General features: G+C 37.2%; 1 protein-coding gene across 1 annotated transcript in view; it reads left to right on the top strand.

The window, feature by feature from the left end:
* Positions 1 to 1,337: 1,337 nt before the first annotated feature.
* The window catches only part of EMC2 (ER membrane protein complex subunit 2), a 52,115-nt gene continuing 38,243 nt past the window's right edge, over positions 1,338 to 15,209 (top strand). The window contains exons 1-4 of the mRNA XM_019973924.2: positions 1,338 to 1,453; positions 7,394 to 7,507; positions 8,023 to 8,087; positions 12,234 to 12,319. Coding sequence (XP_019829483.2) covers positions 1,414 to 1,453; positions 7,394 to 7,507; positions 8,023 to 8,087; positions 12,234 to 12,319 — 305 coding nt within the window. The 5' untranslated portion in view covers positions 1,338 to 1,413. The remainder of the gene's footprint in view (positions 1,454 to 7,393; positions 7,508 to 8,022; positions 8,088 to 12,233; positions 12,320 to 15,209) is intronic.

The following is a 15,209-nucleotide window of genomic DNA, read 5'->3' as shown; positions in this document are numbered from 1 at the left end:
GGTTTTTTTTTTTTTTTTTTAACTCTATTCCTTTGGCATATGGGATAGGACTCTGTTTTCCTTTTTTCTCATATCTTGACTTTCTTCTTCACTGGCCTTCAACTATATCTTTCATGCAGAGATTTCTAGCCTTCTTTCTTCTCTTTACATATTTCCCCTTTACATTTTTATGTTTTCATTGGTTCAAATACTAAACATATGCTTATCTCATAAGTGTTAGTCACTTAGTCGTGTCTGACTCTTTGCGAACCCACGGACTGTTGCCTGCCAGTCTCCTCTGCCATGGGCTTCTCCAGGCGAGAATATTGGAGTGGGTTGCTGTTGCCTGCCAGTCTCCTCTGTCCATGGGCTTCTCCAGGCAAGAATACTGGAGTGGGTTGCTATTCCCTTCTCCAGGGGATCTTCCTGACCCAGGGTTGCAACCCGGGTCTCTTGCATTGCACGCAAACTCTTTAACGGTCTGAGTCACCAGGGAAGCCCAAATATACGCTTATGACCCTCAATTATTTTGCTTCCAATGCAGACATTTCCCACCCCCTCCCCCCCCCCCCCCGGCTCCACGTTCAAAGGTTTCCTGAAATCAATTAGCCTGGAGGTTCCCCCATGCGATTAAAGAGGAAGAGCGAAGTGCAGGGGCTGTGAAGGTCTCATTTGATTTGTATATTCATTCATATTTCCTTATAATCATTATATCGACTGCTTCTATGGAGTTTCAAAACTAGAGTGGCAAGCAGACAGTGAAGCACGGGGAGCGTTAACTAAGGGTTTAGCGCGGCACGATGCCCTTCGTGTAAACATTAAGTCCTCGGCTACAGGGGCATAATGTACAAACACAGAACCCTGCTTAGTTCCTCAAACAGATTTAAAGAACATTTTTTGAAGTGGATCAGTTTTGCCGAACATTAAAAAAGAAATCGAAGGCAAATCCCTTCACTGAAGGAGTAAAGTTGGGCACAGATGAGAGATTCGAGCAGAATGCTGCACTGCAGCAGGTCATGAAGAGAATAAGGTACTGATTAGGGAGTGAGCAGAGAATGAAGCACCCATGTAGAAAAAAATGAAAAACCGGGGATGGCATACATAAAAAAAAAAAAAAAAAAAACAAAAACAAAAACCAAGAAAACAACCCAGCTTTTGTTAAGTCATGGTAAAACACACACCTCAAGCCAAGCCGGCTCCAGCGGCTCCGCCGAGGTGTCCTCACAGTCCCAGCGCGCCGCGCGCCGCCCAGCTCGCTCCGCCCAGTTCCCCGACTGCCCTAAGTTAGAGCCGCGTGCACGTGCGCAACGGATCCCGCCCCCTTCGCTCCCTCGGCCAATGAGAACTGGTGTCGTAATTCGCCACTGCTTGGTATCGTGTCGCGTGACCACGTCTCCCCGCCCCCTCACCCAGCCACCTCCAGGTTCTGAGAAGATGGCGAAGGTGTCAGAGCTGTACGATGTCACTTGGGAAGGTAACTGCGGGCGGGGTGGCCGCGGAGAGACCGAAAGCCGCAGGAGGCGGTTCGGGAGTACCTGCTGCCCTCGGAGACCTGGATTCTCCGTTCTCTCTTCGGCTCTAGTCCGGCCGAGCTGGGGTGATAGCTGAGGTAGTTGGCTGAGGTGGAGGTGGAGGTGGAGGCTGACCCCTTCCTTGGTTCGGCCTCTGACTGGAGTCTGCAGTGGTCCTCACCGCTTGGGTCGGTAGACTGACTGAGTGACCAACCGGCCTACCACTGCGCCCACCCAGCGGCCAAGGGCAGCTTCATCTATAAGGCAACCGGGATCTGCGGCTGTCACACTTTTCCTGTGGCTGCTGGGCGGCGCGGAGGAGGCGGGATAGCTGCCCGCTGAAGCGTCTTTACAGCCGAGAAATCCAGGGCCTGTAAAGGTCCTTCAAATACTCTGTAAGGGGTAACAACTCTGTGTAGTAAAGTGTTTGGAAAACCCGTAAACATATCTGATTATTTCCCCTGCCAGTTGACATTCCCTTCTCTCTTCAAAACTGGGTTTCTGATTTCCCCCCTTTTAAAATGATCCCCTGTCCCACTCCCCTCAAGACGAATTTACACACACGACCCAACTTGCTTCTTATTCCCTGCCAGTAATTCCTTTTCTGAAGGTGAAATAAGTTCTCGTTTAATGAGGTGGAGTTGGCTTTAAATTTTGAAGCAGTCAAACTTTGAACCAATTCTGAAAGAGATTTTCCCTTAAAATCTTGAGTGGGAGGAGTGCATGCTTAAGAAAAGAACCTTGAGTTTCTCTAAGGCATGGAATTTGTGTAATTGAAGTTTATATATCCAGCGTTTCACAGTAGACTTCAGTAGCTTGTTTGTTGGGATATTTCAATGATGTTATTTATTTAAAATATTTTATTAACGCCTAATGACATGTGGACTGAGAGTTGTATTGGTTGTTCAGTGTCTAGTAAATCTCTCGAATATTGAAAGTTGTGAACAATAATGTTAAATGGCAAAATTCCTTTATTCTGCAACTAATTAAGTGATTTATTATTGGTTTTGTGGCCTCTAGCATACTGTGAACCACTGTGTTCCTACCTGTACTGGGCAATCTATTGAAGTATTATGTTCTTAGTGCTAGATCTTGACGATACCAAATTAAGTAACACACAGTCCCTACCTTTAGGGAGCTCATAATCTGGTGGAGAAAGATAGACTTGTAAAAACGTAGTTTTAAAAGGCTGTGTCAGGATATATTCTTTTCAGTAGCTATGTGGCTATTATTTTTAATGCTTTTAAAAAATGTTTCAAATAGTTCATGGTTTTTTTGAAAGTGCTATTTTGAAGGTATGTTCAACATAAATTTCCTAGATGATAATATCATGTGTAGACACATAGGAAACGAGTAGATGCAGTCGAGGTGATTTAACTGAGTAGCTTAGACCTTACACTCTGGATATTGTAAAGATGAGTGACATAATTACTTAGATGAGTAAATAATTACTTCACAGGTTTGTTGAGGAACAAAAGGGAAAAAATATGTTGAAGTGCTTTTAAACTATTAAATAACATAAAAAAAAAAATGATCTGGCTCCTGCCTGTGTCTCCAGCTTTATCTTAAGCTACTCTCCCAGTTCCCTGGTAGCTCGGATGGTAAAGTGTCTGCCTACAGTGCAGGAGACCCAGGTTTGATCCCTGGGTCAGGAAGATCCCCTGCAGAAGGAAATGGCAACCCACTCCAGTATTCATTCCTGGAAAATCCCATGGACTGAGGAGCCTGGTGGGCTACAGTGCATGGGGTCGCAAAGAGTCGGACACGACTGAGCGACTTCACTTCACTCCATTCTCCCCCATTACTCTTTGATCTGGCCATGCTGGCTTTTGTTGAATTCCCTATGTGCCATGCTCCTCTTGTCTTAAGACTGGACATAAGCTATTCCTTCTGATCAAAGTGTTCTTACCTCCTTCTTCTAGTCTTATACTCTACCTATTATACTCTATCTGATTTCTTAGAATTCTGCTCAAAAGTCACATTCATACTTCAGAGAGCCTTCCCGCCCCCCTTCCCGCCCCCACTCCCCATCCCCTCCCATTCCTATCCCCATACCAAAGTTTAAAAGAAAAAGACAACAAAAAAGCAACAAAATTTACCCTTGGTCTTTTAACTATGTATCCTCATACTATTGAAATACTTACCAATTGTGTTACATTTAAAAATTTTGTCTCTCCTAGAATGAAGAGAAGACCCAGGCCTTTCTTGTTCTAGAGGGTGACATACTGGAGGAATTCAGTAATCTGTTGACTAAATGAATTATTAGTAGGATTAAAAATGAACATTAGGGACTTCCCTGGTGGTCTGGTGGCTAAGACTCTGTGATCCCAATGCCATGGATCCAGATTTGATCTCTGATCAGGGAACTATTGATGAGCCTCATCTAAGGGTGAGCATGCTGCATCTAAAGATTCCACAAGCCACAACCAAAAGAAAAAAAAAAAAGCCCCAAAGATCCTGCATACTCAACTTAAAAAAAAAAGAAGATTCTGCATGATGCAACTAACCTGGTGTGGCTAAATTATACATATACACATACATATATATAAGAATGTTAACAAATCATCACAAAGAAAGACTAAAGTAATTTTTTTAGTGTTGGAATGATTTTTTTAGTATCTTAGATGGTATACTTAACAGTATACCATTTGCTCATTTATAATTAATGAGTAGAATTAAAATTGTATTTTAGGGCACTTATAGGAAAAGAATATTATAGATTTTTCTTTCAGAGACTTAGGGTAACAAGAGGGTGATGGGAGGACCCTCAGGGATAGTTTTTTGTTTCAATTTTTTGCAGGAGGGAGTGTCAGTTGACCTGTGTCTTTTAAGAATTCCATTGAATACCATCATTAATTTAAGTAATGGAAATTGTTAGTTCAAAGATTCGTGTGATTCTTGTAATAGGAAAATTTATCACATATTTATAAAAGACATATACTAAAACTCTTAGTCTTTATTGGGCTCTGTAAAAAAAAGTAGGTATATGGTTTATTTATTCAGCCAGTTGAAAGTTACTGATGTTTATTATTAAATATATAGAGGAATTTGCAGGTGGGAAAGAGAGTTGAAGGAGGGTATAGTCAAGTCAGGTCTCTTGAGAATAGGGGGTTTGGGCAGAGTATGGGTAGGATGCCTAGCACAAAGCCTGGCCTATAATTGGCATTGAATGAGTATTTGAAAAAATAATTTATTGAAAATGAGGGGATTTTAGTTGTATATTCTCACTGTCTCTACTTCTCTTTATTCAGTCAAACAACCACAAATTGGTTTCAGTACTCTATTAGTTCAGTAAAATTTCTAGAGAGATCTAATGCCCAGTCTAATGTATCTGTTTTGTACATCTATTACATTTGTCATTGCAGATCATTCCCTCTGAACAATTCTTTTGTTGGTTTCTTAATAGCATTAGGCTCTCTTATTATTTTTCAGAACTTTGCTGCATTCTCTACATCCGTTTGCTCCTTAATTTTTGATGTCCCCAGTAGTCCTTTTCTTAGCCCTCTTATTAATTTGTTATTGGTGATGATGAATCCTGAGTTCAATAGACTCCTGACTGATGCAGACATAGATGTTATGTGGTCTGTGAATGTCCTGAAATCATATGCAAAATTGAATGTGTGTGTGTGTTTTCTCTTTATTTATTTTTTTAAATGTATTTGTTTTTAATTGAAGGATTGGTTTCTACCAAATATCAACATGAAACAGCCATAGGTTTACCCATGGCCCCTCCCACTTGAACATCCCTAAGAATGTTTTTTTTTTTTTTTCTTTTTTTTTCCTAAGAATGTTTTTAAACATGTACATATTTCTGGAAAAAGTTGGTTCAGAGGTTTCATCAGCTTCAAAGAGCTTGAAAAAGATTTAATGTCTTCTGTGGGTAATCATCTACACCTAGCTCTAATTACTGTATTAGTCTATATGCTAAATGACATATTAAACATATATTTCAGTACTTTGCGCCAGGCACTGTTCCCATTATGCAGCATTCTTAACTTGTAAAAAAAGCAATAGAATACAAAGGTTAAACTAAACGGAACAGATCAAATATGGAGTCAGGTTTGTTCTTCCCTATTTTACCCTGCTCTCTTAATTTTTCCTCTTCTGGTGACTGAAGCTTCAGATTTTTTTTTCTCAGGGTCTCTAGGAGAAGTCTTTGACAGAGAAACATGTTCCCCACCCCTGTAATGGGTTATATAAATGAAGAATTAACCTGAGCTCCATTTTGCAATGTCCAGTAGAAACTGCTTTCCTTTCCTTTGCCCTCTCCCCCTAATCTAGGTGTGTTGGGCAATTTCCCAGTCCCTTAGCACATTCAGTCAGTTCAGTTCAGTCGCTCAGTCATGTCCGACTCTTTGCGACCCCATGAATCGCAGCACACCAGGCCTCCCTGTCCATCACAAACTCCCGGAGTTCACTCAAACTCATGTCCATCGTGTCGGTGATGCCATCCAACTATCTCCTGTTGTCCCCATTTCCTCCTGCCTTCAATCTTTCGCAGCATCAGGGTCTTTTCAAATGAATGGGTTCTTTGCGTCAGGTGGCCAAAGTATTGGAGTTTTAGCTTCAGCATCAGTCCTTCCAATGAATATACAGGACTGATTTCCTTTAGAATGGACTGGTTGGATCTCCTTGCAGTGCAAGGGACTCTCAAGAGTCTTCTCCAAAACCACAGTTCAAAAGCATCAATTCTTTGGCACTCAGCTTTCTTTATAGTCCAACTCTCACATCCATACATGACTACTGGAAAAACCATAGCTTTGACTAGAGGGACCTTTGTTGGCAAAGTAATGTCTCCACTTGTTAATAAGACCATTTTTTTGTAAATTCAGGTAGGGTCTATTATCATCTTATGATTATTTGTGTTTTCTTTTGTAGACTTTGAACTGTACATATAAAAGTAGTGAAAATCCCACGTGTTTCTCTTTTATTTATTCTCTAGAAGAATAGCATATTGTTATTGATAATTTAACTCATGTATTCAGTAACATTCAATAACAACTCAAATCAGCTATTTAAATCTATACAACATGTGTGTCAGTAGAAGGAAGAAGGTAACTTTATATGAATATGTAAGATTTTTCAGAGGTAAGAGTAGAAAGTATGTATGTACCTGGTGAATTGGACAGTTCATTCTACCTTAACTATATAAAAAAGGGATCTTTTTTTCTGATTAGGTACTCTCCCACCCCCAGTTATAATTTCTGCTTTTATCAAAATGCTGTTCTTTGAAATTCCAGAGTTCCCTATCGTATTATAACATGCAAAGTTGTTCTCTCAACTTTCATTGTTTGCTAGTGCCTTTGACCTTACTTTACATTATTCGTTTTATTCTTTATATATAAGCAAAAATTTCCTTTGTCTTAATTTTTCTGTGTTGATTTCCTTATGTACTTGTATTTTGTATGTTATATGGACTGTTGTAGTAATGTTTTAAGGGAGTTTTGTGATAAATGTTCCTTCAGTGCTGATAGCCTAATATGATACCCTTATTATGAAAATTTTATATTCTTGAGTCAGTGGAGCACTTTGAATTTTTTGAGAGTTCAGTGTGTAATATTATTCAGTTTTCTGAAAAAATAATCCTTAGCTTTTGTCAAATTCCAAACATTGTAACCTCAAAAAATCATGATCCATAGTTGCCTGAAAGGATAGAGGATCTTTGTAGCAGATCAATGCCATATAGTAAAGATAGCTGTAATATCAGTTGCATTTTCAGTCTTCTAAAGGATCTGTTGCTCTTGTTAAATTGATTTTCCACTTTATGAAATTTGAGACACCACAGATTTTACATTAGTGTGAGTGTATTTTCTTTACACAAGGTGAAAGTTGATTTCATCTTGTCAATTTGTTTGACATTAATCAAATATTTGTATATATAATTGCAAGCTTATTTTTTTCAGAAATGCGAGATAAAATGAGAAAATGGAGAGAAGAAAACTCACGAAATAGTGAGCAAATTGTGGAAGTTGGAGAGGAATTAATTAGTGAATATGCTTCTAAGCTTGGAGATGATAGTAAGTTTTTAAATCTATTATGTTCATGCTCAGCACATGTTTCATTTACAGTTTAGTTTTTTTTTTTAATCCTGCCATTATGATTTTTCTGCTCTTAATATCAATCCATGATTTATTAATGTTTAAAATACTTCTCAGGAAGTCTGAATGATAACTTTTATTTTTAGAGGGACTTATAATTATTGGTAGTAGTGAAGCTATCAAATAGACATTTTTGTTTTAAAGCTCACAAGGCTGTAGTCCTGGGCAGATCAAAAATGTATTTCACAATGAATCTTTTAAAACAGGAAAGTTATTAAATAATGACTTTTTTTTAACCTGGTAAGATATTAAAATATTATGCATTGCTAAAAATTTCAGGATGCTTTTTCCTTAATTCCAGATGTAATATAATAAATCACTTTTCAGTTGTAAATAATGTTCTTTAAAATATCAGAAGCAAGAAAAATTCATTATCTAATTTCTGTTGTAAGATTTTTATATTAAATTCAGTTTTTTCCTGTTTGTGTATTTAGTTTGGATCATATATGAACAGGTGATGATTGCAGCCCTCGACTATGGTCGGGATGACTTGGCATTGGTGAGTATATTTTATGTTATATTTAATTTCCTTCACAAAGTATGTATAAGCAGTACGTGGCTTGTAGTGAATGCTTTCTGTAGCTGCTTTTTAGTGCTAGTCTTGAGTTGGTAGGACGGACTAGGTACTTTGGGACACATTATGTTTTTATATCTTTTTAGCAATCCTGAAAAGTAGATATTTAGTATCCCAGTTTCACTGAAGAGGTTAAATTAGTTGGTGAAGGTAGTTTACTTAATAGGTGGTTTATACTATATTATAGAGTTAAACATATAGTTTAAAACAGATTTGTCTTTTGGGTTGTTAAATGGCTTATGTTGTACATAACGTTAAATGTTGTTTTGAGATATTTTAAATGTATATCTTAAAATTATTAGAAAATCCTAACATGTACAGACGGAGAAGGCAATGGCACCCCACTCCAGTACTCTTGCCTTGAAAATCCCATGGATGGAGGAGCCTGGTAGGCTGCAGTCCATGGGGTCACTAGAGTCGGACACAACTGAGCGACTTCACTTACACTTTTCACTTTCATGCATTGGAGAAGGATATGGCAACCTACTCCAATGTTCTTGCCTGGAGAATCCCAAGGACGGGAAGCCTGGTGGGCTGCCATCTATGGGTCCACAGAGTCAGACACGACTGAAGCGACTTAGTAGCAGCAGCAGCAACATGTACAGAACATGACTTAAAATACTCATCAGATCAGATCAGATCAGTCGACCAGTCGTGTCCGACTCTTTGCGACCCCATGAATCGCAGCACGCCAGGCCTCCCTGTCCTTCACCAACTCCCAGAGTTCACTCAGGCTCACGTCCATCGAGTCAGTGATGCCATCCAGCCATCTCATCCTCTGTCATCCCCTTCTCCTCCTGCCCCCAATCCCTCCCAGCATCAGAGTCTTTTCCAATGAGTCAACTCTTCACATGCGGTGGCCAAAGTACTGGAGTTTCAGCTTTAGCATCATTCCTTCCAAAGAAATCCCAGGGCTGATCTTCAGAATGGACTGGTTGGATCTCCTTGCAGTCCAAGGGATTCTCAAGAGTATTCTCCAACACCACAGTTCAAAAGCATCAATTCTTTGGCGCTCAGCCTTCTTCACAGTCCAACTCTCACATCCATACATGACCACAGAAAAACCATAGCCTTGACTAGATGAACCTTTGTTGGCAAAGTAGTCTCTGCTTTTGAATATGCTATCTAGGTTGGTCATAACTTTCCTTCCAAGGAGTAAGCGTCTTTAATTTCATGGCTACAGTCACCATCTGCAGTGATTTTGGAGCCCAGAAAAATAAAGTCTGACACTGTTTCCACTGTTTCCCCATCTATTTCCCATGAAGTGATGGGACCGGATGCCATGATCTTCATTTTCTGAACGTTGAGCTTTAAGCCAACTTTTTTCACTCTCCACTTTCACTTTCATCAAGAGGCTTTTTAGTTCCTCTTCACTTTCTGCCATAAGGGTGGTATCATCTGCATATCTGAGGTGATTGATATTTCTCCCGGCAATCTTGATTTCAGCTTGTGCTTATTCCAGTCCAGCATTTCTCATGATGTACTCTGCATATAAGTTAAATAAGTAGAGTGACAATATACAGCCTTGATGTACTCCTTTTCCTATTTGGAACCAGTCTGTTCCATGTCCAGTTCTTACTGTTGCTTCCTGACCTGCATACAGATTTCTCAAGAGGCAGGTCAGGTGGTCTGGTATTCCCGTCTCTTTCAGAATTTTCCACAGTTTTTTGTGATCCACACAGTCAAAGGCTTTGGCATACGCAATAAAGCAGAAATAGATGCTTTTCTGGAACTCTCTGGCTTTTTCCATGATCCAGCAGATGTTGGCTGTTTGATCTCTGGTTCCTCTGCCTTTTCTAAAACCAGCTTGAACATCAGGAAGTTCACAGTTCACATATTGCTGAAGCCTGGCTTGGAGAATTTTGAGCATTACTTTACTAGTGTGTGAGATGAGTGCAATTGTGCGGTAGTTTGAGCATTCTTTGGCATTACCTTTCTTTGGGATTGGAATGAAAACTGACCTTTACCAGTCCTGTGGCCACTGCTGAGTTTTCCAAATTTGCTGGCATATTGTGTGCAGCACTTTCACAGCATCATCTGTCAGGATTTGGAATAGCTCAACTGGAATTCTCTCACCTCCACTAGCTTTGTTCGTAGTGATGCTTTCTAAGGCTCACTTGACTTCACATTCCAGGATGTCTGGCTCTAGGTGAGTGATCACACCATCGTGATCATCTGGGTCATGAAGATCTTTTTTGTACAATTCTTCTGTGTATTCTTGCCATCTCTTCTTAATATCTTCTGCTTCTGTTAGGTCCATACCGTTTCTCTCCTTTATCGAGCCCATCTTTGCATGAAATGTTCCTTTGGTATCTCTGATTTTCTTGAAGAGCTCTCTAGTCTTTCCCATTCTGTTGTTTTCCTCTATTTCTTTGCATTGATCGCTGAAGAAGGCTTTCTTATCTCTTCTTGATATTCTTTGGAACTCTGCATTCAGATGTTTATATCTTTCCTTTTCTCCTTTGGTTTTCGCTTCTCTTCTTTTCACAGCTATTTGTAAGTCCTCCCCAGACAGCCATTTTGCTTTTTTGCATTTCTTTTCCATGGGGTATTTAAGTGAGGCCTGATGCATTATGAAAGTAAGTTGTAATTTAATTTTAATCAATTTTAAAGAAAAATAATAGCTATATTTTTAAACACTCATATGCTAGGCATTATTCTAAATGATTTACATCATTTTTATTTTTATTTTGCATGCTTTATTTGATCTATATAATTATTTCTTAATTTGACTTGTTTCATAGTATCACTATATTTATTGTATAAATCAGGAAGCAGTGGTTTCTGTTTTGTAATCCTGACCTCTTTAGTGCTCCTTCATGCTGCTTCCTCATAAGCCAAGAAGAAATACAAAAAAACAGTACCAGAGAGTAGAAATACCTGGATAACATATACAAGTCTAATGGGCATTGTCCTTTTCATTGTAATTTATGTTAGCAGTACATTTATTCTGGTGGAGTTGCCCATGATAAAAAAATATTCCACAAAAGCTTTGTATTACCTTTAAAACCTATGAGGCATAGTCTTTTGAATACCAAAGAGGTGGCAGCTTATTTTTTGCAGAAGATTTTGAAATTATTTTTTGTATAGCAAAATGCCATTTGATAAAGTAGGAGATCAAGTGAGTAGATAACTTTTTTTGTAACAGTATTTTTTTAATGGTTCAGAATTTCAGCACAGTTAGCTTGACTGAACTAGTACTATGAGTTTTGCATGATATTAGAGAACTAATTGAACATCATTTTCAGTTTTAATTAACTTGAATATTTTTATTATAGAATTTACAGACACAGACTTTGAAGCTATATGCCAAATAATATTAAAACTTATTTTCTTATGATTAATAATCTGTTCATTAGTTAAATGCATTTTTAATCACATGTTTTGGGGCACTAGAAAGGATCATTTTTATCATCCTTAACATTTCTAAAACTCTTATAATCTCTCATGCTCAATAAATATTTGATTATTTGTTTAGTTGAGTTGATGGGTGAATTATGAATATCTGCCAAAAGAAGATTGGTACTCCATTGATACTGTGTCTGTATTTTATGGCCTTAAATCAGGACAAGTATTGTGACAAGGTGATTGATTAATATATTATTTGAACAAGGCAAAATTAAAGTGTTAATAATATTTGATCGAGACTTCAGTGTACTACCAAAGAGCTTAATTTTTATCTAGAGACTGCTTATGCAGTTGTTAGGAAGAAAAGGCCAGTAAACTGTTGTAGTTAGTTAAGATGGGCTTGATTCATTATGGAAGCAGTTTTTAAGGAGGAGTGATATGATAGTATTCAAAGAGTTATTAGTGGATCCCATAATCTCATTTTCTTAGTTAAGAGTTTGACTAGTTTCTGAGAACTCACTATTGTCCTCACTATAAATTCACAGTTGTTCTTTCACTCCATTTTTCATTACTGATTAATTTCATTTATGTCATTAGATCTCAGTAATGAAATTATTTAAGAAGATACACTGAAGACTATGAAAGGCATTCCTTGTAGATCATTTAGTATATGTAGTGTAATTACTGTCCGTCAAGTCTTTTTATAATTTTTTTCTTTTTTAGTTTTGTCTTCAGGAGTTGAGAAGACAGTTCCCTGGAAGTCACAGAGTCAAGAGACTAACGGGCATGAGATTTGAAGCCATGGAGAGGTAACTGAATCTTACAAATAGTGTGATCCTGTTTTCAAATGGCAAACATGGGGTCTTAAATTTAGGTCCTCCTGCACCAGTGGCAGCATCATTAATTATGCAAGATCTTTTGCTACTCAGCTTCAGAACAGTGTCAGAGTACTTCTCAGCATCAATCCTCCAAGTTATTACTCTTAGATAGAATTTGACATATGACTTGAATCCATTTATCATCTTTGGCCTTGTGGAATGGGATCATGCTTTGGAGTAAGAACTGGCTTCATATCCTATTTCTAAGATTTTATTGTCTATTGACCTGGAAAATTATTTAACTTCTTTAAGTTTTTTCAGTCTTATTCTTCTATAAAACAAGAATATTACCAGCTTTTCAGGGTTGTTTTGAGAATTAGTAATAATATATGTATAGTACCCTCACAGGCACTCAAAATATAGAAGCTATTATATATATATATATATTTTTTTTTTTTTTTAATTGAGATATAATTTATATAGGGACTAAGACTAAGGGGAAAATATGCTCAGTCATGTTTGAATCTGGAGTGGGTTGCCATGCCCTCCTCCAGGGGATCTTCCCAACCCAGGGATGGAACACAGGTCTCCCGCATTGCAGGCAGATTCTTTACCTGCTGAGTCACCAGGGAAGCCCATAATTGATATATAACATTATATTAGTTTCAGGTGTATAGCATAATTATTTGATAAATGTATATGTATATTGTGAAATGATTACCATAATAAGTTGAACATCCATCATCATAGTTATAAATTTTTATTTTCTTATAAGAATGTTTAAGATTTACTCTGTTAGCAACTTTTAATTATACAACACAGTATTGTTAGCTATAATAAACCATGTTGTATTATGTCCCAGACTTAATTTATTTTATAACTGGAAGTTTGTACCTTTTGACCACCTTCACCCATTTCTCCCACTCCCCATCCCCTCCTCTGACAACCACTAATCTGTTCTATGTATCTATGAGTTCATGTTCTCTTTGATTCTATATGTAGGTGAGATCACACAGTATCTTTCTTGGTTTGACTTACTACACTTAGCATAACGCCCTTAAGGTTCATCCAGGTTGTCATAAATGGCAGAATTTCTTTCCTTTTTATGGCTAATATTATATTGTATTAATATATACAGTTAATCTTTGAACAGCATGGGTTTGAATCATGTGGATCCACTTAACACATAATTTTTTATTGATAGTAAATATTACAGTGCTGCACAGTCTGTAGTTGTTGAATCTGTATGTAGAATCTTGAATAAGGAAGGACCAAGTATATGGAGGGCCTATTCTAAGTTATATATATATACGGAATTTCAACCTGAGGGAGATTTGGTTTTTAAACCTACGTTTAAGTTATTATGTATTACTTATGGAATTTCAACTGTGATGTAGGCTTTCCTGATCTCTGTATTGTTCAGGGGTCAAACTTCTTTATCTATTTATCTGTTGATAAACACTTCTGTTATTTCCATGCCTTGGCTAGTGTAAATAATGCTTCAGTGAACATGGGGCTTCAGATATCTTTTCAAGTTAGTGATTTTATTTCCTTTGAGTGAATACCCTAAATTGGAATTGACTTTATCAAATGGTAGTTCTATGTTAATTTTTTGAGGAACCTTTATATTGTTTTCCATAGTGACTGTGTCAATTTACATTCCGTCTACAGTCCAGTTCCCTTTTTTCCACATCCTTGCCAAGACTTGGTGTGTTTTGTCTTTTTGATAATAGTCATTCTAACAGGTATGAGATGATATAACATTGTGATTTTAATTTTCACTTCCCTGATTACTGATGTTGAGTACCTTTTCATGTATTTGTGTGTCTTCTTTAGGAAAATGTATATTCAATTCCTGTGCTCCTTTTTACTTAGATTGCTTGTTTTATTTTTGCTGTTGAATTATATAAGTTCTTATAATATTTTGGCGATTAACCTCTTATTAGATATGATTTGCAAATGTTTTCTCCCATTCCATAGGTTGCCTTTTCATTGTGTCGATGTTTTCCTTTGCTGTGCAGAAGCTTTTTAGTTTGATGTAGTCCCACTTGTTTATTTTTGCTTTTGTTGACTTTGCTTTTTGTGTAAAATTCAAAAAATCACCAATACTGATGTCAGGGAGCTTACTATTTATGTTTTCTTCTGGGGGTTTATGGTTTTGGATCTTCTGTTCAGCTCTTTAATCCAGTTTGAGTTTTTCTATGTGGTATAAAGACAGAGATCCAGTTTCACTCAGCTGTCTAGTTTTCCAACATCATTTATTGAAGAGAGTGTTTTTTTCCTATTTTATATTCTTAGCTCCTTTGTTGTAAACTAATTGACCATATATGTGTGGGCTCTCTGTTCTGTCCCATTGATCTATGTGTCTGTTTGTCAGTACCATATTGTTTTGATTACTATAGTTTTGTAATGTAGTCTGAAATCAGAGAGCTTGATCCCTTCATCTTTGTTTTTCTTGCTCATGATTGCTTTGGCTATTTGAGATCTTTTGTGATTCTATACAAATTTTAGGATTGTTTTGTTCTATTTCTTTGTGAAATGCCATTGGAATATTAAGAATTGCACAGAATCTATAGATTTCTTTGGGTACTGTGGATATTTTACCAATATTAATTTTTCCAATTCTTGAGCATGAGATATCATCTCATTTATTTGTGCCTCATTTATTTGTATCAGTTTCTTTCATCAGTATCTTAAATTTGCAATATATAGGGCTTTCAATTCTGATTAAATTATTTCTAGGTATTTTATTCATTTTTATGCAGTTATAAATGGGATTGTTTTCTTAATTTCTCTTTCCGATAAGATTATTAGTGTATTGAAACAACAGATTTTTGTATATTGATTTTGTATCCTGCAATTTCACTGAATTTGTTAGTTG

The sequence above is a fragment of the Bos indicus genome, chromosome 14, assembly GCF_029378745.1.
Source record: "Bos indicus isolate NIAB-ARS_2022 breed Sahiwal x Tharparkar chromosome 14, NIAB-ARS_B.indTharparkar_mat_pri_1.0, whole genome shotgun sequence".
Taxonomy (NCBI): Eukaryota; Metazoa; Chordata; class Mammalia; order Artiodactyla; family Bovidae; genus Bos; species Bos indicus.
This window is presented reverse-complemented; position numbering and strand designations above follow the sequence as displayed.